The sequence below is a fragment of the Palaemon carinicauda genome, chromosome 1 (genome assembly GCF_036898095.1).
Source record: "Palaemon carinicauda isolate YSFRI2023 chromosome 1, ASM3689809v2, whole genome shotgun sequence".
Taxonomy (NCBI): Eukaryota; Metazoa; Arthropoda; class Malacostraca; order Decapoda; family Palaemonidae; genus Palaemon; species Palaemon carinicauda.
In genome coordinates this window covers 278,801,471-278,827,821 of record NC_090725.1, presented here as the reverse complement: position 1 = coordinate 278,827,821, position 26,351 = coordinate 278,801,471, and the positions used below count along the sequence as shown (strand labels likewise).

The 26,351-nt window shown below is 40.3% G+C and overlaps 2 protein-coding genes across 3 annotated transcripts in view; one reads left to right on the top strand and one right to left on the bottom strand.

The window, feature by feature from the left end:
• The first annotated feature begins 14,296 nt into the window (after positions 1-14,296).
• The window catches only part of LOC137657086 (protein Dr1-like), a 53,054-nt gene continuing 40,999 nt past the window's right edge, over positions 14,297-26,351 (top strand). The window contains exon 1 of one of the 2 annotated variants that reach the window (XM_068391459.1): positions 14,297-14,397. Coding sequence is in view for 1 of the 2 variants with exons in the window: in XM_068391455.1 (XP_068247556.1) it covers positions 14,449-14,479 (31 nt within the window). In the remaining variant the exon portion in view is untranslated. Of the gene's footprint in view, positions 14,480-26,351 lie in introns of both variants that reach the window. The other variant, XM_068391455.1, reaches the window with a different exon arrangement.
• LOC137644888 (uncharacterized) lies at positions 15,341-16,191 on the bottom strand (the record flags this gene model as incomplete). The annotated part of the gene is made up of 1 exon (XM_068377774.1): positions 15,341-16,191. A coding segment is annotated over one exon (654 nt), but the record flags the coding sequence as incomplete, so codon positions are not given.

Below are 26,351 nucleotides of genomic sequence, written 5' to 3'. Positions count from 1 at the left end.
TGCTCTTCGCCATCAGATATAACTAAAGGCTCTCCCAAATCCTGGAAATGCATTGAATTACGAAAGGATTTGGGGAACAGATGAAACGCAAAATTTGCGAAGCAAGGTCAGCCAAATATTTTGGAAGAGAAGAGGTCATCATAGATGGAAGACTTAGGGAAATACTTCGTGATTTTAAGCCAATTTGCCTTCATGGAAGTTAAAGAATGCAAACGTTACCAGTCTTTGATATTTATGAGACTTACGACGCTTATGTAAAAAGAATAACATATGCTGATGAGCATAATGTGCAGGTGTATGAAGCGATAATTTCCTGAAAATGTTATTAACACTTTTTAACAGATATAGGATGAGAGTGGCATTAACTTTTGCATTTGGAGACACTCTAGAATAGGGAAAACGACTTAATGATACACACACATTGCCAAAGTGTAGACTGTAGATTATCATTATTGTTCAGCCTACTTCAGCATTGTGTTCTTTGTTACCGGGATAAAGAATAAACATATTTCTTTTTTGGAAGACAGGTCTGTAAATAAATACATTGATACCTACTTTGTTAATGTCAGGAATACGATTGGTGTTAAATGTGTTTTTTATAAAGGCTATAATGCAAATTTTATTAGAATTTCTCCAATTGTTTTTCTTTAAAAACAAACCTTGTTTATTCCAGAAAGTTTCAGATTTTCAAAATTAAAGTTTCAGATTTTAAAAATTAAAGTTTCAGATTTTCAAAATTAAAGTTTCAGATTTTCAAAATTAAAGTTTCAGATTTTCAAAATTAAAGTTTGATTTTCAAAATTATGCATTACGTTCTGAGATTATGTATAATCACCATTCTTGTTGTCTTATCAGATTGTGCCAGGAATGTTACTTTATCTTATAATAATTTCCACAGTATTTTTACGTTGCACTGAGAATCAAATTAGTCATGCTGAGAAGATATAACTCTAAAATTCCCTTGTGTGGGAAATAAATTCATATTTCAGCGTTTACAAAGTCAGTAAAAAGAATTTCAAGGATTATATTGTTTTGTTTGTGTCTGTGTGTTTTTTTTTTTTTTTTTTTTTTTTTTGTATAATCGGTGGGAGTTTTGATAAATTTCTTTGCATTCTGTAATAAGCTGTTGCATAAATACTGAAATATATATCCTATTTTCATTTGTATGATAAATTTTAATCACGCTTCATACAATTCCATTGACCACCGTCAAAAATCCGACATTACATATTGCGACATAGACACTCAATGTTATGTGTGTATATATATATATATATATATATATATATATATATATATATATATATATACATATATATATACATATATATATATACACGTATATTGTATACATATATGCACATATACATTGGTATATACATACTGTATATATGAATTGCATACATATATATATAGGTATATATATGCTGTATATAATGTAAATTTTATACATATATGAAAATATATCAATATCTCTGTGAATCTATATGTATATATACTGTATATATATATATATGTGTGTGTGTGTACTGTATATATATATATATATATATATATATATATATATATATATATATATATATACTGTATATATATATATATATATATATATGTGTGTGTGTGTGTGTGTGTGTGTTTGTGGGTGTGTGTGCATGTATGCGTGTGTATGTATTCGCACAGACACACATACACACACACACACACACATATATATATATATATATATATATATATATATATATATATACTGTATATACATACATACATACATGCTATATCCGTTATCCGTGCCATTTGTGTGTATTGCAACAATATCCTATTAATAGTTATGAAAAAGCGATGATAATCCGAAAAATAATCAGCTACGCGAAGCATTGGCAGGGCCAACTACTCAGTATGTTTCCCCAATCGCTCGGTGGCCAAATCGAGATGGAATAAGATATGACGTGAGTTGAATTTTATATATTTTAGCAGAATGCCAGATGATGGAGAAATGACCATTAAGGGAAAAGTCTCTCACTCTCTCTCTCTCTCTCTCTCTCTCTCTCTCTCTCTCTCTCTCTCTCTCTCTCTCTCTCTCTCATTAGCAAATATTTGTTTGTTCTTCCTAACAACAGCGCCAATAATAGTGGTGACAATAATATATCTATATTTACTTTTTTTCCGTCTAACCATTCTTCTTTATTTTCATGACTTTCAGAAGACGAATCCTTTATATCAACCTCTGTTTCTTTATTTTCTTTAGGAAATTAAACCTTTCAATGCATCTAGTTCTATGTTCTTATACATGCTAAAGTTAAACTAAATTTTTGTCTTACCTTAGATCAATATCACCAATTCATTCACTATACAACGCATTTACTACATAAATAACAAATAATAACAAATTACCTATTTCACTTTTTTTCATAAATAATCATTACGCCTCATTCACGTAATCAAAAGCTGGATAATACCTATAAAACTTTATAACTCTGCTTTTAGGGCAGAATCCTTCTCTGAGGCAATTTGAATTATATGCTAAAGCACTTGTGGCATCAACTATTTTAAAGCAAGATCTTTACATAACGACACAAATGACGACAAGAAAAAATAAGTGCATTAGATTTTAATCAATATATATATATATATATATATATATATATATATATATATATGTATATATATATATATATCATCATCATCATCACCATCATCATCAGCCATTACTATCCCACTGCAGAGCAAAGGCCTCAGACATGTCCTTTCCCATGCGTCTGTTCATGGTCTATTTTTGCAAGTGCACTTCCGCATGGTTTCTTAGTTCGTCAATTCATTGTCTTCTCTTCCTTCTCTTGCTTCTTTTACAATCTCTAGGGACCCATTCGGTTATTCTTAATGTCCCTCTATTGTCTGTCATTCTCATTGCATGTCCTGCCCATGTCCATTTCTTTTCCTTACATGTTGTTAGAATATCCTCTACTTTAATTTGTTCTGGTATTCATGCTGCTTCTTTTTTGTCTCATAGTATTATTCCCATCATTATTCTTTCCATTGCTCTTTGAGTTGTAACTAGCATATGGATTAAGGCTATAGCAATGCTCCAAGCTTCTGATGTATAAGTTGATACTGGTAGGACCATCTTATTGAATGTCTTTCTTTTTAGAGAAAGTAACATTTTACTTTTCATAATCTCATTTTGTTTACCAAATACTTCCATCTCAAGCTTATCTTTCTTTTAATTTCTGTCTTGTGTCTATAACTCTTATTTGTTGTCTCTACATTTTCATTGAATATTATCTTAGTTTTACTCATATTAATTTTCAGTCTTACATTTCTGCTTTCTTTATTCAAATCTTTTATCATCGATTGTAATTTCTCCCATGTTTCACTAAACATAACTATGCCTTTTGCAAATCTTAAGTTGATGAGGTATTCCCCATTAATGTTAATGCCTACATTTTCCCAACCTAAATTCTTGAAATCTTCTTCTGTGCTTGCTGTGAATAATTTAGAAGAAATGGGGTGTCCCTGTCTAACACCTTTCTCAGTCGGAATTTTCTCACTATCTTTATGTAGTTTTAGGATTGCTGCACTTGTATAGATATCTTCAAGTGTTCTGACATAAGATTCTTTTAAACCTTGTTTTTGAAGGGCTTTCATTACTGCTGATATTTTGACAGAATCAAAAGATTTCTCATACTCTACAAATGCCATATAAAGTGGTTTGTCATACTCTGTGGATTTCTCCATTAGCTGGTTAATTACATGGAAATGGTCAGTTCTTGAATACCCACTTCTAAAGCCTGTCTGCTCTCTTGGTTGATTAAAGTCTAGATGTGTTTCTATTCGGTCTATTGTGATCTTCGCAAATATTTTACATATTATGCAGAGTAAACTTATTGGGCGGTATTTTTTCAGGATTTTTATGTCTCCCTTTTTGTGAATTAGTATAATGATAAAGTTTTTTCCTAGCAGTAGGTATACAGCATTCTTGCAGACATTTGGTGTAGAGTTCAGCCAGTTTTACTACTATGAAATTTCCTCCATATATTATTAAATCAATTAATAGGCCATCTTCTGATACTGCTTTGCCTCTTTTCCTGCCTTTTAATGCTTTCTTTACTTCTCCTACTGTTACGTTTGGTACCGGCTCAGGTGTTTCATTATTTCTATCGGTGAAGTTATTTCTTATATCACTATTGTAAAGCATTGTATGGAAATCCTCTGCAATTTATATCACTCCATCTCCATTGTGGACAATATTTTAATTTTCACCCTTTAAAAAAATATCTGTTGGCAACATGTTTCAAGTCTTCTTCTCGTCCATTTGACGCTTCTTCCTTTCTTTAGTGTTTCCTCAGTTTGGGTCAGATTGTGTTTACAAATATCTTGGGATTTTAGGTTGTTTGTTGTTTCGAATATTTCTGTTAATTATATCTCATCTCTCTTGGATTTTGCCTTTATTTCCGATCTTTTCTTTATTAGGTTTTTTTTCTGAACTCATCAAGATATATATATATATATATATATATATATATATATATATGTATATATATATATTATATATATATATATATATATATATATATATATATATATATATATGTATATATATATATCTATGTACATATATATATATATATATATATATATATATATATATATATATATATATAGTATGTGTGTGTCTGTGTGAAACTATATATATATATATATATATATATATATATATATATATATATATATATATATAGATAGATAGATAGATAGATAAATTTTGCACATTTAAACGGGTTTGTCATATTTCAAATAAGCCATATATTTTAATACATTAAAGTCTGGATTCTCTTAACGACCTCGGGATCAGAGCCCCAGGCGAAATCACTCAAAGGTTATAGTATCTAACCGGCTGGGTTTTTACCCTAGTCCAGGATACTTGTATGACAGTGACTTTACCTCGTGGCTAAGTGGTAAGGTTACTGTCATACAAGTATCCTGGACCAGGGTTCGAAACCCGGCCGGTCAGATACTATAACCTTTGAGTGATTTCGCCTGGGGCTCTGATCCCGAGGTCGTTAAGAAAATCCAGACTTTAATGTATTAAAATATATGGCTTATTTGATATATATATATATATATATATATATATATATATATATATATATATATACATACATATATATATATATATATATATATATATATATATATATATATATATATATATATATATATATATATATACTCCCTTCTCGTTCTGATCAATATAATTCTATAAGTAATCGTCAACAAATTCACTCTGCTTAAATCAGTAGCCTACAGAGTATTGGACACCATAACGAATTGTATGATACTTGCAGACTACTTAATTGATTTTTATACGTATATTTTCCATCATATGCCCTTATCCTCTGAGATGGGTGGCGCCAGTTGGAACCTTTAAAGTTTTCAACACATGTATTGGTTGGTATTGCCAGTCATGTGACTGGGGCCAAGGTTATGCAAGGGCTTATGTGCCCGTATGTTTCCTAGTTTTGATTGTCGTTTTGCCACCCATCCAAATATTGCCCTGGCACAACGTATCCCCAATCATGCTGATCGATTGATTTACATAAGTGAACTTCAGTATGTGTGCCAAATCAAAGTACATATTGAATCTATAATCTGTTTTCCTTTGGTTTCGTTTTCAATTGCAGTCAATCTTAAAGCTGAAGGGCAAATAGGTCAGACCACAACAAATCACTAACTGATATTAGGTCGCATGAATCTCGTTCAATAGTAAATAAAACGAGAACATGGGCACATAGAATTTTAAAAAGCATACATACGAAATCCAGCGGTGTTTTAAAGAACAGGTTTCATCACTATGATTTCTAGGAGCAAAAAAATTCATTTGGTTGTCATGCATAAATCCACGAAAAAATATCAATAAACACCGAGTTGGGTATTAATAGATATTTGTTTATTTAATACGTTTAATGATTATGATAATTCTTTTCCACTTCATTAGGTCTACTAATATACTTTCATATTTTATTCACCATACAACTGCTAGGACTGTGTCATGTCACTGATTTTTTTATACGAGATATTTATTTTCTCTTAGAATCCCGTAATTCAAACTTATTATTGGCAAATTCTTTATCGTTTGTAAACTTTTTATAGTCTTATTCAACGCTGCCTTTTGACCTAATTCATTTTGAATATCATCAGCACTCACCATCGGATTAGATGTTTCCTTGTCAACAGTCCGAGTGTTGACGATACACCTTTCGACATCAGTTATCCCACATTAGTAAAATCATTTTGGGTTTAGTTCACGTGCGATCTTTTTCAAAAATAATATTTCCATCTGCTTAAACTCCTCTTTAAAATTATTGAAAGTGTAATTGTGGGAAGAAACCGTGGAAAACTAGTTTCCAAAGATGAGCTTCTTCTGTTCGCGAGGGACCGGATGGCGGGAAGGTATTGATTAAATCAGGAAAAGGTTGACTCGGGATACTCTTCACAGAGGTGGTCTCTACAGCAGGTTTCTCCTGACGTCAGCATTCTCAAAATAATATCAATAATTCAAGTGTAGACAATAAAAAAATCTATAAGAGTAATGGAATACACTTTACTTTATCATCTATTATCGAGTAAAGGTACAGATATATCGTAATTAACTAGAGTTAGATAAATCTATTATAATGAAAATACAGAAAATTTAAATTACAAATTTCGTAAAATAGAGCAATACATGTAATATGTATAAAAATGTAATATGTCATTAACTTTATAATATCGTTTGCACTGACAAAATCAAGTACCCATGTGGCTTTCAGAGCGATAAACATTGCAGGTTCCCGTAATGATCTGGAAAACTTTTGGGTTTAAATTACTAATGTGGAATGCACTTGTAAGGTTAAATGTTCGAATCAGAGCAATGCAATCAATTACATTCAACCTTTCTTTTGGACACGCAGAGAACGCAACTTTGTGCATTTTCAAGGTCGTTGACGTTTAGTTTCGTTTTCATAGCCTACTCATCGCTAAATAGTTCCGTAATAACAGTAGTTATAGGCTTGGTGTCCTTTAGTATATTAAAACAAACTATTGTAGATGCAGGTTTCAGTGATTTAAATACCGACATAACCTTAGATCTTTCTAATTGCATCTTTGATTAACGTGCAACCTGCCGGCAATAATTCCTTACGCTTTATAACAACAACAACAACAACAATAATAATAATAATAATGATAATAATAATAATAATAATAATAATAATAAAAATAATAACAATAATAATATCTTTGGTGTATTATCAGGCCAAGTTTGAAAAGAATTTAACTTTTTAAATTTATGTATTTGCATAATAATGAAAATATTGTATTTCATGACGCAATTGAGCTACAGTTAAACTCTAGGCACATCTCCATAGGGTTATTATTATTATCATTATTATTATTATTAAATGCTGAGCTACAACCCTAGTTGGAAAAGCAGGATGCTATAAGCCCAGGGCTCCAACAGGGAAAATAGCCCAGTGAGGAAAGGAAATAAAGAAAAATAAAATATCTTAAGTATAGTAACAACATTAGAATAAATATTTCCTATAAAAACTATAAAAGCTTTAACAAAACAAGAGGAAGATGATGATGATAGATTTATTAAAACAGTTTAGTGCCTATATTAGTAAAGATAAGATAGAAATAAAGAAAAGGGGGGAAGAAAAGATATAGGTCTAAAGACCAGAAATGCGATTGTCCAATTCCTTGAAATGCAAACGATTACACAGTGCAGGAAAGCAAAACCGGAAGAGAATCATAAAGACGAAAATATGGAGAAAGACGATCACTGGGAAAATGGTGAAATAAGAAGAATGGCAGGCATAATAAAAATTACACATATGACAAGTGTATCACGACTGAAATGGCGTGGACATGTGTTGAAAATGGATTGTGGGGAAGGAGTGAGGAGAGCTTGGAGTTGCGAGGAACCTGTAAGAGTGGGGAGATTGAGAGGGAGGCAGAGAATTAGATAAGGTGAAGGTTGATAGGGATAGAATGGGTTTAGAGGAAGAGGATACCATTGATAGAACGTATTGGAGAAGATACATCAGGCAACCAACTCCTTAATGTGGGGACTAGGGATAACGATGGGAAAGAAGAGGAAGAAAACTTGGAAAAGTTTGTATAGTCTTACGACTATCATCGTCATCATCATTGCTATTATCATTAATCACGAAATATATGGGTAGCAATTTTGCTAAATCTTGAATATATCTTTGAATATCAATTATTAGCGCACTTTCATCTCAGGAATTGTGGATTAGTAACGGAATTGGTCAATACTGGATTATAGGCACCAGTACGTCATTATAATGGATAACAACAACCTTTCGAAATTAGTATGAACCCTCCACTGTTAATAACACAAGTAAAAGTATGGCATTAGGATGGCTATCATACTTTATTCACTATTATTATTGCAGTTACCTGCCACTGTAATGATTAAAGTGACTACCACATTATAATGATGGTATCATGACATATTTACAGTTAAGGTTGCAAGTATTAGCATGCTATTATGTCAGATATCATGGTTTATTCAGTCATGTCATTATGACTGGTTTTATAATTCGTTCACAGAATTAATTATGAGGCTCTTGTTTAACAGATACTATATACACATGAAATGTGGTTTAACCTAGAAAACAAGCTTGTTGCTTATGCAGGGGATGCTACTCTAATGGCCTCAATTTCATCTCCTGAATGTACATCTTGGGTTGTTGAATCCCTAAATAAAGATCTAGCTAAAATTAGTGCACGGTGCAAATTGTGAGGCATGAAGTAGAATGCTAACAAAACTCAAATTATGATTGTAAGTAGGTCGAGGACAGTGGTTCCTCGATATCCAGATCTTTACACTGACGGTGTCTCTTTGATTATATAGAATTAATTTAAATTTCAAGGTAGGATTCTTGATTACAAATTTACTTTCGAAAAGCACGTTTGGATTGTGTTTTTTTTCAATCCCCCACAAAAATTACTTTATTTCGAAAGTCTTTTAAGATTTTCGGTGATCAGTCTATCATAGAAAATGTTTTAATTTATTCATTCTACCTTGTTTTAATTGATCTTTTGACTGATCTTTATCTGCAGACTCTCCCGCTAATTGTTGGATAGAAACTCGCAGTTTCAGTTAGTTCTTTATGAATGTTCAATAAGATTTTTCATAATTCAGATTATCCTTTGCACTCAGATCTTCCTAGACTGTACCATCCTGCTCATAATAATAAGTATGCAGTTGATTCTAACAGTCATATCTTTACCACCATAAGACTACACAGTATTCTAGAAGTTTTATTCAAGCCTTGACCAGATTGTTGAATGATCTTCCTAATCAGGCAGTTGAAACAGTGGAACTTCAAACGTTCAAACTTTTTGTATTTTTTTTTCTGTTGAGTAGGTTGACATACTGTACGTCTCGCTTTATAATTTATATATTACTAAACTATTTTAACGTTGAAGTTGGAAATTGTAATTTGTTTACTGTTAGGATTTCAGGAAATAGCATGCCATAGATAGTAGGTTGGCCAATGAACCAACCACCCGTTGAGATACTACCGTTGGAGAGTTATTGGATCCTTTGATTGGCCAGATAGCATTACATTGGGTCCATCTCTTGTTACGGTTCATTTTTCCTTTGCCTCCACATACACCGAATAGGCTAGTCTATTATTTACACTTCTCCTCTTTCTGGATACACATGACAACTAAGAAAAAAAAAGAAAAAAAAGAACATTCTTCACTCAAGGGATTAACTACTGCACTGCAATTGTTCAGTGGCTACTTTCCTCTTGATAACGGTAGTAGAGACTCTTTAATTATGATAAGCAGCTCTTCTAGGGGATAGAAACTCCAAAATCAAACCATTGTTCTCTATTCTTGGGTAGCACCATAGCCTCTGCACCATGGCCTTCCATTGTCTTAGGTTAAAGTTCTCTTGATTGAGGGTACACTCAGGCATTCTATTCCATCTGTTTCCTTATTTTCTTTCCTCACTATGGTATTTTTCCTGTCGGAACCTTTTCCAATAAGATATAGTTTATCTAATAATAATAATAATAATAATAATAATAATAATAATGATTATTATTATGTCAAGGTATAGGCTTTGCAAAGGCACCTCTAGTAACCTTGCGACGCATTTTTAGATTTGAGTTTATATCCCTTTGTCTTTTTCTCCACGTAAAGTTTCATTCGTATTTTCTACATTTTTCCCGCTGAATGAAATGATCCTACTATTTTGTTTAAGTCTTCATTGTTTGGTTATTGAAGTTCAATTATTAATTCATTTCTTTCTTTTCTATATTTTTGGCAAAATAAAAATGGGTTAAATTTTCGCCTATATTTAAACAAAAAAGAGGAGAGAAATGCGTTTTATATTTTCCCCTTCTGTGCCTATTTATTATTTTTAGTTTTAATGTATTGTCATATATTTGTTCTCCTTTAATTTCTTTCTTCCAGTTCCTGTATATTTCTAAGCGCACTTTACCTTTTCATTCTTTTATTACATTTTTAATATTAATTTTTCTTGTTTCTTAACTTATTTCTGCCATATTCATTCTTCTAATTTGCTCTATATCCAGGTTTACTTCTTCCTGTCACTGTACTTTGCTTGTTGTTCCCACCATTTTCCTTCTTCTTCTTGTATATCCATGGTTGTTGTTTTCAGTATTTTCCCCCATTCAGGGTACTATTAATGTACTGCAGCTTCCCATCTATCACTCTTATTTTCATAGAAGATGCCTCTATCACTCCCATACTGTACTTTAGCTGTACTTTAAGTGGCATTTAATATTTTCCAATAGACCCGATTCTCTATCCATTGTAGTTTCCACGTCATCGTCATGAATGTTATGATACATTTGCTGTAAATATTGTATATTAGCATTCCATTAAGACATATATTATAAATTCTTTTAGTACTAGGATTGCAAGTATTAGTTAGCTATCACGATGGATATTACGAACCATTCAATTTTAAGAGCGTAGATATTAAAACATTTTATTATGAAGATTATTGTCATTCTTTCATTCCTATGATTGGATATGTAAGGATGCCATTAATATGGATATTAAGAATTTTTTTTTAGCTCATACTGCACAAAATACACATCACTATTTGACCAGTGGAGACTAGGCCTACGAATGATAAATTCGAAGACCTCATATAATGAAATAATTTTTGTTTGAAAAAAGAAGAAAAAAACAGAAACTAATTATTGTGTAAAAAAGGGAAAAGAATTTGAATCGAATAAACACAGAAGGAAAATAACTGCTAGAAGATAGAGAGAGGAAAATTTTGGATTGCAACAGAATTGCAATGATTATGTTTTGATGGGCAGAAGATGGCGGTATAAGTTTTAAAGTCTCGAGTATATAAGAAAAATAATTCTGAGTTTAAAGATGTAGTATTGGAAGAGAGGAGAATGCAGCTAACCTTGAAAGATACGATCATCTTTTATCTGAGACCGGTTATTGACATTAGTGACAATGCAATATCCACAAATGCAGTGGAATTCTAACAAAACAGACCATTTAAAATGTTCCATTTATTAACAATATCCACAAATTACGATTTTATGTAGAAATTTGAATTAACTTACTCTGTTAGTAGACCTTACTGTATATAACAAGACACGTCAGTTATTTCAAATGAGTTTGTGAGACTATAATAGACTAGAGTAGAGTTTTGTCCAATATTAGACCTACTTTTTGCACAAGTCATCTAACTCCCTGTTCTTGGACAGCCGATCGGGACTACGGTCTACCCCAAAGCTTACCAATGTAAAAAAAAAAAAAAAAAAAAAAAAAAAAAAAAAAAAAAAAAAAAAAAAAAAAAAAAAAAAAAAAACGTTAATAGAAGACTTAACTCCCTGATCCTATTGATCTGAAATCTGAATTTCTTTTTGAAATATATATGCTTGTACAAACGATCTTCATATCTTATATTCTTTAGGCTGATGATTAAAAAATAAGTTTTTAGATTTTCTCTTATGAAAATTAAATACTGAGTTAACTTTACCTTTAAGAATAACATTATGAGAATTCTTTTTATAGCGTTAGGTTGGTTGGTTAAGATATTATATCCTAATTAGAACAAGACACTGGCTCTCACTGCTATCAGCGGATCGTAGCAGCATTATGACGGAAATTGGCTAATTGCAGAGCTTTTGTTTGTTGACTAAATTTATGAAACAGAAATTGCTTGCTTTTGCATTCTCAATTTTATCTGAAAATAATTTCCTCAAAATAAATAAGTGTTTTTGGTAACTTATAAGAGAATTGTCTCGTTTTATAATTTTGTGATCTAATCTACAAATAGAAATATTTAACCAAAGGGTAAAATTCAAAATTATATGCCAGCCAGGCATAACTCTGCTGATAAAATGCCAAGATCTATTGTTATGTGTATGATTTGTCTTGTGGAAAGAAAATATGAAGATAGAACCATACTGGATGAACAATAAAATCCGGAGAAATAAAAGACAAAACTTAACAGAAAGAAAATTACCTGATAAGGGAGGAAAAGAAAAGAAATTTCCATTTTAATTAAGAAAACAGATTGCAATAAATGAAGCAATGAGGGAAAAAAAAGACTAATAAAGCATGCAAGTATATGGACAGAATATTAAGAAATATTGATAAATCAAAGGTGAAAAGAAAAGAGGGACAAGAAATACAAATGTGTGATGAAAATGAAGAAAAAATGTCGAAAGAAGAAAAACAAATAAATAAATTCCCGGGAGAAGGTACTTACAAAATGCACGAAAATAAGATGAAAGAAATATGGAATAATGAAGAAAGATTGAGATATATAGAGGAATTGAAGGAAAAAGAAAATGCATTAGAACTGACATTCCCTAGGTATATAAAGAACACATGTATCTGAGAGTTAAAAAAAATAACACCTATGGAAAACCCAACATAATGGAAAAATAAGTAAAGAGAATTTTAAGACGAATGAAAAACAAAAAGACAGCAAGACTAAAACCTAAGCTATGTAAAACGTTAATGAAAAGTCGTAAATGTTTAGAAATGATTACTAGAGTCCTGTAAAGTGAGATGAAGGAGAAGAATAAGCCTGGAAAATGGAAACACATATAAAAACGTAAAGAAATGCACAGTTAAAGACCTTGCAAATATGAACACAAAGAATATTTATGGATGTTATAAAAGACGAAAAAGAAGACCATCAAAAGAAAATTGTAGAAATGAAAGAAACACAAGCCAGGCTGACAAAAAGGGGAAGAGTAGATAATATATTCCTTTTACAATATATCTTAAAGGAATATACAAAAAGAAAGGAAAGCTTGATAGTAATTTCAATGGACTTTAAAACGTCATATGACTCAAGAGAGGAAAATAATAGAAATAATAGAAAATATATACACTGTACACCTAAATACAAGAGATGAAATGTACGAGGCGACAAAACGAAAGTTAACAATGCATATGAACTGGAACAGTATTTTGACCCAACTAGTGGGATAAAGCAGGGATGCACAGGGTCAACTACTTTATTTAGATTACTCACATACCGAATAATTGATGATTCAGAAAGAAAAGGTAAAGGTTAGAAAACGATATGATAAAGATTTGGGTACTATTCCTTGTAGATATTAGTTTCATAATAGCAAATAATATGGAAGAGGAGAATAGAAACGTAAGAATACCAATAGAGGTATGTAAGGACTGTGGTTCAGGAATAGAAAAAAAACAAGTCATAGGCCTATACCTATATGTAACATGAAAGAAAAACAGGAAGAGATAGATACTATAAAAGAAAAAAGAAAACATGAAAATTAAGGGTAGTGATAGAAGGAAAAATAAATATATTTAAGAAAAAAGAGAAGAAAATTATGGGAAAAATCAGAAAAGCTTGTAAATTTAACTTATCTGTGATAGCAAAACGATACCATGAAATATTGATAGGGAACACACATTGGAAAATGTGGGCTTTATGGAAATACTAATGAAACAGCAATAATGATCAGAAGAAATAATGTATAATATCAAACCAGACGCCATTATGTACAGAGCTAACACTGACTGTTTAAGATTAGATTATGAGAAATATAAAAGAATTGGAGTAACCATGTGAAAAGGCAAAGAAGAAAATAATAGGATACATTTTCTATAAGGATGAAGTAGCAGAAAAAGGAATTTAAGTACGAAATATGGAAAAAAGAAAAAAGAAACTAAAGAAATAGAATGAAGAAAATCGAGGAAGTGCCGTTGTAAAGGAGAAATACCTGCGCCAAGCACCTGAAAAACACTAAAAGTTTGTTTACATTTTACGGGTGCAACTGCATTGACTTCCACAAAATTTTTCTTACACATTCTCTCTCTTTACTGTAATTTTAGGTAAATTACTCTAATAAGGGATGCCGTTTTACATGTTTAGTATTCTATTGCATGATTGTGTATAGTTCTTCAACAGTTGAAGGTTGGTGGTGCCATTATATTATCTTATGCCCAATTTCACGAACCATGTATTTTTCATGCTGCTTAATAATTTATCGCATATTTTATTCAAGGGTAAACATTGTTGCCTGTGCAATCTACTAGTTTTTTGCATCCCCGTGTTATGAAAATTAGGGGTGTATGTATGATAGCGGCCACCTGTATATATTATTATGTCTAACTTTGTATATGGCAATGTAGGGCGGGTTGCAGTGGGCCGTTGCCCCCCCCCCCCTCCCCTCTGTTAGGTAAGTAGGTAAGGACACAGCGGTAATTGTGTAGGAGACCTCCGCACTCGATTTAAAAGTTTCTAAAAGTAGAAAACGAAAGAAAACAGTAAATTAGAGCTACACTTACCTTGAAACTGTGAGATAATCCTCCTACAACCACCTAACTCTTACACAGAAAATGTAAGCATAAACCTACTACTACAATCATGGGGGACCCCAGTGGGAAGCGGGGTTTTTGGGTGGGGGGAGGAGGAGAAAAGTGATTTTTCGGGGCACTACCGAACCTAATACAACTACCTACCCTACCCTGGGGGCCATGTACCCCTACCTAGGCCTACCGGGGGGGGGGGGGGGGGGGGGGCTCTGCCCCCCCCTGCGACCCCCCCTTAAGGCCACAGTAATTTTCAGGGCACCACCGAACCTAAGACACCCACCTAACCTAGCCTATGGGGCCCTGTACCCCTACCTAGGCCTACCGGGGGGGGGGCTCCGCCCCCCTAAGACCCCCCCCTTAAGGCCACAGTAATTTTCAGGGCACCACCGAACCTAAGACACCCACCTAACCTAGCCTATGGGGCCCTGTACCCCTACCTAGGCCTACCGGGGGGGGGGGTCATAGTGCACTAGTTTGTCTGCGGATTATAGTGGTTACAGGTCTCATTTGAGCAAAAATAAGACACAGTCAACAATAACAACAGACTTAGAAAATTCAGGGAAGACAAGAGTAGCGTGAGTTTGATCGTCGATATTTCGACTATTAATGAGGTTACACAACGTTAATGTAAACTGCAAACTACCACATACCTTACTGTTATGGTGTAGGTGGATACAAATCTGCTGCTGCCAGGAGGAAGTGATGAAGTCTTTTGGCAGGATCAGTTATGGCCAATTTAAAGTAGGCCACGGCCAAATACCCCACAAAATGACCTTTTCTTCTTCCGTATTTGGGGACCAGGGCCTTGGTGCCTCTCCAGGTACGTTCTATGGTGTTAGTATGAGCACCTGTAACTGGGTCAACAAAATTAACACTATGATTAACCGTGGGGTGCTTATAACCTTCTTTTTCTAAACAATTATATGCCTTCCAACAATCCGATATCACCGTGGTACCTTCTGCTATATACTGGCAGATAATAGCCAGTAATGTTTCAGCGGAGCGGTCTTGCACCGGCACAAAAAATAAATCCCGGGTTTCACGGCAGATACCACCAAACACCCACTGACCCTCTATGACGCGTCCAACATTGTACTTGCGCTTGCCAAATTTTGATTCATCAATTTCAACGGTTAATCCAGGGCCTCCAATTTTCCGAGAATGTCTCAGACCCCAAGAAATAAGCACCTCACGGCAAAACGAACACCAATCAACGATAGTGTGATTATTGAGTTTCAGTTCAAACGAAACAAATTCAAATGAAAACGCCTTTTGCAAAAAAAGGAACACAAACTTCAAATTAGTCTCAATATCTAACTTTGCATTTCCAAACCATGTACCTTTGAAACAAGACACGAAAAAATTGCACCTCCTCTTCCTTTTCCCATGAGTAACCACACTACGATCACACCGGAATGCTAATTTGTTGTAATCTATACGGCACACATTTTCACAATTAGGACACTTTTTCTCTGCCAAAATCAAACCATGACGTTGAGCAAATGCAATTAGCAAATCAACTTTCCCTGAATAATGTACACAAAAATCCCATAAGAAATAAAGCAATTGTCACAAGTGACACAGTCGGAACGGGATGAAGGTCCTGCTAATTGCTCCATACTTCACGGCAAAATGAGCTTTTCAGTTTGAAGGGAGATCCGAGACGTGCAAAAATATTCCTCCGCGGAACTTCACGTAAACTGTGGTAACTGGTGGAAAAATAGCAGGGATAAGTGAAGTAATAAGTGTCAGCATTGGCTAGATTTGTAAAAACCGCCATGATTGGTTTTCAAACAGTGTGACGTCAAGAAAACACCTGTTATTGGTTAGAATAGCATTGAGAACTAGTCTGCCATACGCAGTAAGGCGGTGAAACAGCTCATTTTAGCCAAGACATCACACAGTAAACAAAAACAAACACTTAGAAAAAATCCAAGTGAAACATAACTATACACACGAATATCTTCGTTAAATAGAAGCTGCTCATATATTGACTATTATATAAGCGTTCTATATGATATAATAGTGAATTGTAGGTGTTTAAATTCTTCAAGATCTTCCGCGGAGCTCTCCTACACATTTACCGACACAGCTTATAGGTTAGGTTAGGGGGAAAAGTTTAGGATAGTTGATATCCATTTTTAATGAGTGTGTGAGGAACTGGCCGCTAATATACAAAGGCTCCTTTCCCTGTTTTATGATAATTATCTAAGGGAGAAACCTGGGCTTCAAGGATTTGGGAAAGAAACTGAAAACTACTGTAGCAAATCTCATCAACAGAAGGGAGCAAAATTGTAATTTTAAATATTAAACTTAGCCGGTGAATATATAATAGCTGACGTCTCGGACGGCTCGACAGATTCCAAAAACTCGCGAGCGATCGCCGTGAAGGTTGCGGGTGTGACCACCAGCGCCGACTATCGGCCAGAAACCGCATATACTTGTCAATTTCTCCAGTTCTTCTCTGTCGGTCTTGTCGACAAGTTGGTTCCCCTCGCTTTATGACCTTGAGTTTTCGACCGAATTGGTGAAGTACTTTATTTTGGTTGTTTATTGGCTTTCGCTGTGTCGGGTGTTTTCTTCAATTAAACTGATTGTTCAAAATGGCTGACCCTTCTCCTGTATATCGCAAGTGTGCGAGGGATTGCAACAAACGTCTTCCCAAGGCCTCTATCGACCCTCATACTGTTTGTTCTAATTGCCGGGGTAAATCCTGCCAATTAGGAGATCGGTGTGAGGAGTGCGTGGTCTTGTCGGAATTCGACTGGCTTGAGTATGACAAATATACTCGTAAGCTTGAGAGAGATAGGGTGAGGAGAAGCTCCTCTAGATCTTTGGAATTTTCCTCCTCCCATGCCCCTGAACCTAATCCTTCCCCTGTAGTAGTTGTTCCTGAACCCCCTACTAGCACTCATGAACCGTCCATGCGGGATATGTTTTTAGCGATTCAAGCTTTAGGCGAAAAAGTTGAGTCCTTAGCATCGGACAGAAACCAACTCATGTCAGATGTTAAGTTGTTGAAGTGTCAGAGTGGTAAAACAGAAAATCTAAGTGATAAAGTGATAAGTGCGCAAAGTGTGTTTAGTGTTGCGACCGAGGGTTCGTCTGTTCGTGCTTGTCGCTCCCCTAGTCCGAGACCTCTTTCAGGCTCCCCTGCACCAGGGAGAAGTAATGTCGTAGGACTTAAGGGGGCGAGAGGCGTAAACCAACGTACAGATGTTCCCTCTTTGGTATCGGACGTTTCTCGTCAAGATCGTCCTTACCATAAGACGGGTGAGACTATGTTCTCCTCGTCCTCCGAAGGCTTATCGCACAAGAAACCTTGGCGCAAGGTTTCTAGACCCTTGAAGCGAAAGTCAGTCCCTTCAGGACAGGTCCAGCGTCCTGGCTGTAGCCATTGGGGCAGCTCTGACCTTTTGCAGTCGTCGGATGACTGTTCGCCTGTTAAGCGCAAGCGTAACACGGGGTCCGAGGGTCGCGGTAGAGGCAATGTTTTGCCAACGCAGACGTTACCGACGTCACGGCCCGTTCCGACTCCCGTTGATCCGAAGTGGGTTGTCCTGCGGGACATGCAGTCTAAGCTTGCCTCCCTTATGGAAGAGTATGACTTTGAGCAGGTTCGCGATGATCCTTTGCTTACGAGTCGCCAGTGCGCTGAACGTGACTCTGGCCTTCAGCCACCCAAACGAGTGTTTTCTCGTCCGTTTGACGTTAGTGCTGACGTTTCTAGTGCTTTGAAACGCGAGGCTAGTCGTGTGCCTAGTCTTTCACGTCAGTCACGTGACATGGATCCTCCTTTGCTACAGTCTCGGACTGACGTTCAGCTGCTGCCGCCGCAGCCCCGCACTGACGTTTGCCGACCGGCTCCGTTGCCTCGACGTGACGTTGAGCATCAGTCACCGCAGTCAGAGGTTGTTTTGCCTGCTCAGACTTTGCTGTCAATGCAGGTCCGACGTGACGTCGAGCGTCAATCAACTTCAGCTGTTGTTGTTGGTCAGTACAAGACTTTCAGTCCTTTCAGCCCTTTCAGCAGCGTCGTGACGTCGTTTCCTCTTCTGCTGCTGCTGCTCCGTTGCTTGTTGACATTGCCTGTCAAGCGTTGCCTCCTCGGCATGTCTCTCCGTATCATGAGACTCGGCAGTTGTCGGACGAGGTTCCGTCGGATGAGGAAGTCGCTGATCCCCTTCCAACTGATATTCCTTTGGGGACTTTGTCAGATGGAGAGGAGCCTAGAGCTGCTCAACCCTCTCTTGATTTTAAAAAGATCATGCTGATTTTTAAGGAACTGTTTCCTGACCATTTTGTAACTGCTGCTCCTCGTTCGCCTCCGTCAGAGTTTACGCTAGGCCTAGCTACTTCGACGCCGTCGTTTACTAAGCTAGTGCTCTCTCGCTCTTCTAAGAGAGCTTTGCGTTTACTAGGCGATTGGTTGATCACCAGGAGGAGTTTGGGGAAGACAGCCTTTGCTTTCCCCCCTTTTAAACTGGCTTCTAGAGCGAGCGTCTGGTATGACACGGGAGAAGTTCTCGGCTTGGGAGTTCCTGCCTCTGCCCAGGGAGACTTCTCAAGCCTCGTAGACTCTCCCCGTCGTCTGGCCATGAGACGCTCAAAAGTTTGCTGGTCCTCTTCGGACCTTGATCATCTCCTCAAAGGGGTTTACAGGGCCTTCGAAGTTTTTAACTTCTTAGATTGGTCGCTGGGAGCCTTGAGCAGGAAGATCTCTTCGGCCGACCGTGATGTATCCGTGCTAATTATGTCCTGCATGGACAAAGCTATCCGTGATGGCTCTAATGAGCTCGCTGCTACCTTTACGGCAGGAGTCCTTAAGAAGAGGGAGACTCTTTGCTCGTTCCTTTCGGCAGGAGTAACTCCCTGCCAAAGGTCAGAGCTTCTCTTTGCCCCGTTGTCTTCTGCCTTGTTCCCTCAGCAGTTGATTAAGGATATTGCAGCTTCTCTGGTGCAGAAGGATACCCACGACCTGATGGCTACGTCGGCGCGTAAGGCTGCTCCTTCATCATCTTATGTCGTAAGACCCAAGCTCGATACTCCAGCAACGAGGTTTATCCCGCCCTTTCGTGGCAGAGCCCCCAGTAAGGGAGGCGCTCGTGCCGATAGTAAGAGAGGCAAGAGGAGAGGATCCAAGTCCTCCCGTGGCAGAGTCTGACTGCCCACGTCCTCAGACAGCGGTAGGGGCCAGACTGAACAACTTCTGGCAGGCCTGGGAGAAGAGGGGTGCAGACCGAGAGTCTGTGTTGTTGCTAAAGGAGGGGTACAAAATACCTTTGTTCCGTAACCGAAATACAAACCACGCTATTTACAAAGGGTTATTACTTTTAGCGTAGCTGAAATGGCGAGCCATTAGAATTTAACGAGGGTGTATTACCCCCCGCGCTAGTTAGCGGGGGGGTAGGGGAGTGGTAGCTAGCTACCCCTCCTCCCCCTCACACACACGTGAATACTTACTTTTCACTTTTGGCTCGGACTGTGACAGACGTCTCTGTCTTGGTCCTCGCTTGGCAGCCATTGTCTGTTTTGTCTTTACTTAATCGCTTACTTTTCTTTTACTACAATATATATGTAAACATGTTTTCATGTTTGTATATATATTTGAGTATAGAAATAAGTAAGTTTCCTTTTCAGATGTGTGTGTGTAGTGTATGATATCTACGTGGAGGCCTCGGCAGTTAGGCCACCACGGCGTATTTTATGGGTGGCGATCGAGTTTGACTTATGTCTTTCTCTCTCTCTCTCTCTCTTGAGGTCGTTCACCCTTTTACTACGTGTTACTACGCCCTTGTAGCCTAGCTTCCTTTCCGTGTGGGGGGTTGCTACGCGTACGTTTGTATCAATTAGTTATGAATCTAATTGTAGTTGTTTTTTTTCAGCTTGTAGAACGATTCCTTTCGGGGTTTTCGTTCTTTCTTTAGTGTTCATTCATTTTTTAATTACATAATTACATAGTTACATAATTATAATTGTTATAATTCTGTTTTGGTTACAGCTCTCCTTCCGCGAGTGTAAGTGGTTGTGAGGGCACGTGCCTGTTGTGTAATTCTTGTTCCTTTCCCTCGGGATTCCTCTTCGGAGCCTTCCCGGGGGAATGAATGTGTACTAATATTATTTGTTTTATTTTTTTACAGTTACCGATCTAGTTCGTTTCTGTAATATAGCAACGGTGTGAGCTGTCTGGTTGAGTCCTGGGGATTCGGCTGTTGCTGCCTCCCCCCTTGCATTTTCGTCAGGGGCGTGTCTCCTTCTACTGGTAGTACTCCCGTGTCGACGGACAGCTCTCCAGTTCATTTTAGAACAGTCAGGAGGCTTGCCTCCTTGGGCGGATAACTTTCCTTCCGAGGGAAGTTTTTCCTGTCCAGGCTTGAGTTTTTCCCCTTTTGGGGGGTTCTTCTCTTGCCTTTTTTTCGTGCGACTATGCTCTTGGTGCTGAGCGGTCGCACCTGCAGTTTCGCTCAAGGGGCTGGGCAACTGCAGGAGCTCCTCTTCGGAGGATTGCTCCTTTTAGGTCACTGGCTGACCAGTCTCTTCCTCGAAGTGTTTCTCTTTCGTTCGCGAGAGAGTACACTCATAGAGACTCCTCTTCGGAGGTTTCTTCGGTTGCTGTTGCTGTTGGCCTCCCTCGCCGTAAGGCCCTCCGTCCGCCTCGTCGTAAGGGCCTCTCATCTCCCTGTAAGGGTGCTTGAGGCGCCCTTTTGGATCTCCGTTTGCAGCCTACACTCCTTTTTTCTCGATCTTCCGCCTTGGTGCAGATGGACAGCAGTCTGATCTCGACGGGCAACGGTCTTCCCGACGGACAACGGTCTGTCCGACGGACAGCGGTCTTCCGACGGACATCAGTCTCCCGGCGGACAACGATTCCTTCGGGGCAAAGAGTTGCCCCCACGGGGGTTCTTCCCTTGCGTGTCAGGGTTTCCCTGCGCGCCCTTCTGCTCATCAGCGCTCTCCTGTTCGTCAGCGCTTTCAAGATGATCTTCCCTGCGGTTCCTGTTTCGTGCCCTGTGCGCCCACGTTCGCCCTCGCGATCTAGAACTTCGGTTCAGGTCGGGGTCAAGGACTTCTTCTTTGCGCAGGCTTCCACGCGTAGCCTTCTGCTCGCCAGCGATCATCAGCTCGCCAGCGATCATCAGCTCGTCAGCGATCATCAGCTCGCCAGCGATCATCAGCTCGCCAGCGATCTCCGGATCGCCCACGTGTGTTACAGCTGGCACGCCAACGTTCTCCAACACTTCTGAAGGAACATGGTTCGCCAGCTACTAGCTCACCTGCGCATGCTGATCGCCATCGCTCGACCCTCAACTGCGGATGCTGATCACCATCGCGCGACCCTCAACTGCGGATGCTGATCGCCATCGCGCGACCCTCAACTGCCGATGCTGATCGCCATCGCGCGACCCTCAACTGCAGATGCTGATTACGCATGCTGCTCCTCATCGCACAACCCTGAACGATCGCCCTCCTGCGGATGCTGATCACCATCGCACCCTTTCACGCGATCATTCACCTGCGCATGCTGCTCGCCATCGCACAACCCTGCACGATTGCCCGCTTACGCATGCTGCTCCTCATCGCACAACCCTGAACGATCGCCCTCCTGCGGATGCTGATCACCATCGCACCCTTTCACGCGATCATTCACCTGCGCATGCTGCTCGCCATCGCACAACCCTGCACGATTGCCCGCTTACGCATGCTGCTCCTCATCGCACAACCCTGAACGATCGCCCTCCTGCGGATGCTGATCACCATCGCACCTTTTCACGCGATCATTCACCTGCGCATGCTGCTCGCCATCGCACAACCCTGCACGATTGCCCGCTTACGCATGCTGCTCCTCATCGCACAACCCTGAACGATCGCCCTCCTGCGGATGCTGATCACCATCGCACCTTTTCACGCGATCATTCACCTGCGCATGCTGCTCGCCATCGCACAACCCTGCACGATTGCCCGCTTACGCATGCTGCTCCTCATCGCACAACCCTGAACGATCGCCCTCCTGCGGATGCTGATCACCATCCCACCCTTTCACGCGATCATTCACCTACACATGCTGCTCGCCATCGCTTACCATCACGCGGTCATTATCGCCAGCGATCTTCTTCACCTACGCGGCAGCACGATCCCTCGCCGTCACGCCATCGCTTGCGTTCGTCGCCTCGGACACGTGTTCATTTACCTGCCCACTCGCCTGCGCGCCCGCGCGATCGCTCGCCTGCGCGCCCGCGCGATCGCTCGCCCGCGCGCCCGCGCGATCGCTCGCCCGCGCGCCCGCTCGCCTGCGCGCCCGCGCGACCATTCGCCTTTGCGCGACTGTTCGCCTTTGCGCAACCTTTCGCCCTCGCGCGACCATAGTTCGCGGCGAATTCCACAGCCGGTGGTAGCAGCAGGGACGCGTGCTCCTAGACGGCACTCGGGATTACCTCCATCCAAGCACAGGTTGGTAGTGCAGGACGAAGACAGGTCAGTACAGCATTCTTCCCCACCTTCTTTTCAGGCAGGTACCGTCGGGTCCACTCCAAAGGATCGCCCGATCCCTTTCACCTTAGCGAGGATTTCGGACTCTGTGTCCTTGGAGCAGCAGACATGGTTTGGTCCGCTGGCACGGGCGTTAATGAGGGTTGTGAAACCAGTACTCGCCGGCCAGGGTAACAAACCAGCGGCTGTCTCTCCTACGCTGAAGAGAAAGAGAGGAGTGGACTTCGTGGTGACTTCCCCCAGGGCGAAGTTGGTTCCCAAGAGGTCGGTCTCGAGGGTCCCCTCTCCTGTACGAGTACTCTCTCCTTCTCCTGCCCTGGAAGGATTTTTGGCGGGGGGGCTTTCCGTTCAAGATTTCTCCATCGGACAAGGGGTGACTGCTTACCTCTTCCTCTGGGAGCTTACCAGGTTCTTTCCCTCCTCGGTTACGGCCCGAGGTTTGGTTCAAGGAAGCTACAGGAAGATCAAGGGTACTTTCCTCCTCTCGAGCTCAGACACCTTGGCCTTTCGTCGTTAAGTATCTACTTGCGGACAAGCTCGATGTTGTACCATCTGGACGCGCTGACTGAAGGCTTCCTTCGGGTGTCTCATCTGTGGAGGTCGACGACCTCAGACACCCTTCCATCCTTGAGAAGAGTTTTGTCTGTGCCCAAGGACAGAGACTTAGACAGCTGCTGTGCGGAGTAAATCGACTTCCGGTTTCACTCCTCCAAGGCGCTTTCTTCCAGACTCTGCAGGGCTCCAGCGCCCTTTTCTTTCAACCACGTCGGCCTAAGTTATCGGCTACGACAACTGGGACAAGGTGTCCAATTGCAGTTTCCTCCTGTCAGGAACAGATGGCACAGGAGATTCCCCCGGGGGGGCATAGGCCTAAAAGGAGTTCACGAACTCTAGGATTGCAGGTTTTTTCGCTGGGAGGATGCTTAAGGTTACTCATCCGAATGACAGCTTCCCGATGCCCATTCCCGCACAATCTCTGTGAGTAGCCAAGGATATCGCGCCTGCTGTCTCTGTCAGCGAATTCAGTGTCTCTGAACCTCTATGCCATAGCGTCAGCAGAGTTGCCCGGTTGGGCAGAATGATCCATACCTTAGGCGAAGGTCTTCCTTAGGATCATCGACGGCTTCACCCCCGGTCCCCTCAGTCGATCCTTTCTTGTAAGGAAGGATCTGAGAGGGGATGTCCATAGTCGACCTCTGTCCTGATCAAGTTTGTCGAACAAACTTCGGCCAGCGTAGACCAGCAGAATCGATCAGACTGGTAACGAGGCGACAGGACTCCTTTAACCCTGGATCGGAAGGACGGGTACTTTCAGTTTCCATTCCATCCATCTTCCAGGGTGCTCGTCGAATTCAGCCTAGACTGCAAGTATTCCTGCTTATGATGCAGTGTGGCTATCCCGCCGTGGCATAGCAGGTTTGTTTCCCCAGAGAACTCTCCCTGCCTTCCTCTTGGCCGCTCAGGTGCAGGCTTCCGCCTCCTCTGCTGTTTGGAGGGCTGGTCAACTCCGGTAGGCTCGGGTTTCGACCTTCTTCAGCGCCGGGACTAGCTTCCGGAATGTGACCATGAGTGTGGGCTCATGGTATTTTGCTTGGAGCCTTCTCTTCCTCTGCCTCAACATCTGGAGTATCTGGCCATGATTTTGAGTCAACCGCCTTACCACATTGGAAACCCCGCTTCTCGTCCGTCCAGCGAGGTTAAGCAACGTCGGTACTTGGATGGGTGACCACCTGGGGACGCCAGATTCTGTTACCGCATCCTCCGAGCCTTCCTTTCGGTTGACTGTGGCAAGACTGAGGAGAGTCGCAGTACCTGTTCTCAGTCAAGCAGAGCTTTCAGCCCTACCTTGGAACGTTTCCTAGTTCTTCTTTCCTCATTGACCCGTCTATAGTCCGAACGGTCGCCTCAGGATAAGTTCCATGTGGGGCGATCCAAGTCCCGGTGGCTTCAGGCAATGTTTAACCGGACTCCCTGGCCCTATGGGACCAGCGGAACTATTAAACCTGCAATGGGTGTTGACCTATGGAGCCTCTTGATGGTAGTGGATATTCTCGTCCTTTCCCCACATTCTTGATGCGGTTCTCGGACTCGTCAAAGGAAAGGGGGGGGGGCATGTTCCGGTCCAGGCCTATGGTCAAGACCTGAAGGATACCTCTCCATCATTCAGGCAGGCTTAAGGGCCTTAGTCTGGCCCCGATTCAGATCCTACAGCTCCTGCCAAGTCGCCCCGTTGCGCGTCGACTTCATTCTAACCAGCAGGGGACGCATTTTCACACCTTCACATCTTGTAGTAGAGATACCGGGATGATTGAGATTCTCTCAATTCCACCATCAGCTCTCTCATTCCAGGCAGGGGAATGTCTCTCTCAGACTATCCGAGCAGAGCCTCATAGAGAGAGTGTACCTAGGGGTCTTTGACCTTGGGTAACCAGCAAGTGCTGGTCTGGGGGACCTGATCGCAACACCTTGGAACCTCAAGCTTCCACTAGTCTTACCCCCAGTCTCAGACCCCGAGACTCTGGCAAGATGCATTCCGGTGATGGTGGGACAAATTCGACGCCTGCGTCTTCCCTCCTTTTTGTCTGCGGACAATGGGTCTCAACAAAACCAGGTTGTCTGTCAACCTTTCAATGGGAGAGCTCCACTGGGACTATGCGCAGAACGGTTTCTGGACCCTCTGCTTCCCCTGACGGAACTCCCGGGAGAGCTTCTCCCACGGCGCAGACTACTCAAGCAACCACACTGCGACATCTCTCCCGAACCGGGGCATCGCTTCGGCTTCATGCCTGGAGACACTACGCTTCCTCCTCTAGAAGAGACAACCCGCTACAGTCGCGGTACGGAGGTCGCGTCATCTGCGATAGTCATCCACAGGGGTCTCCCAGGCAAAGTGAAGAGTCTAAGGTGGTGGGTGCCGTGGGAGATATACCTCTTCCCGTGAGGCCTCTTCTCCAGCAATAACGGTCTTATTGCCTTTCGGCGGG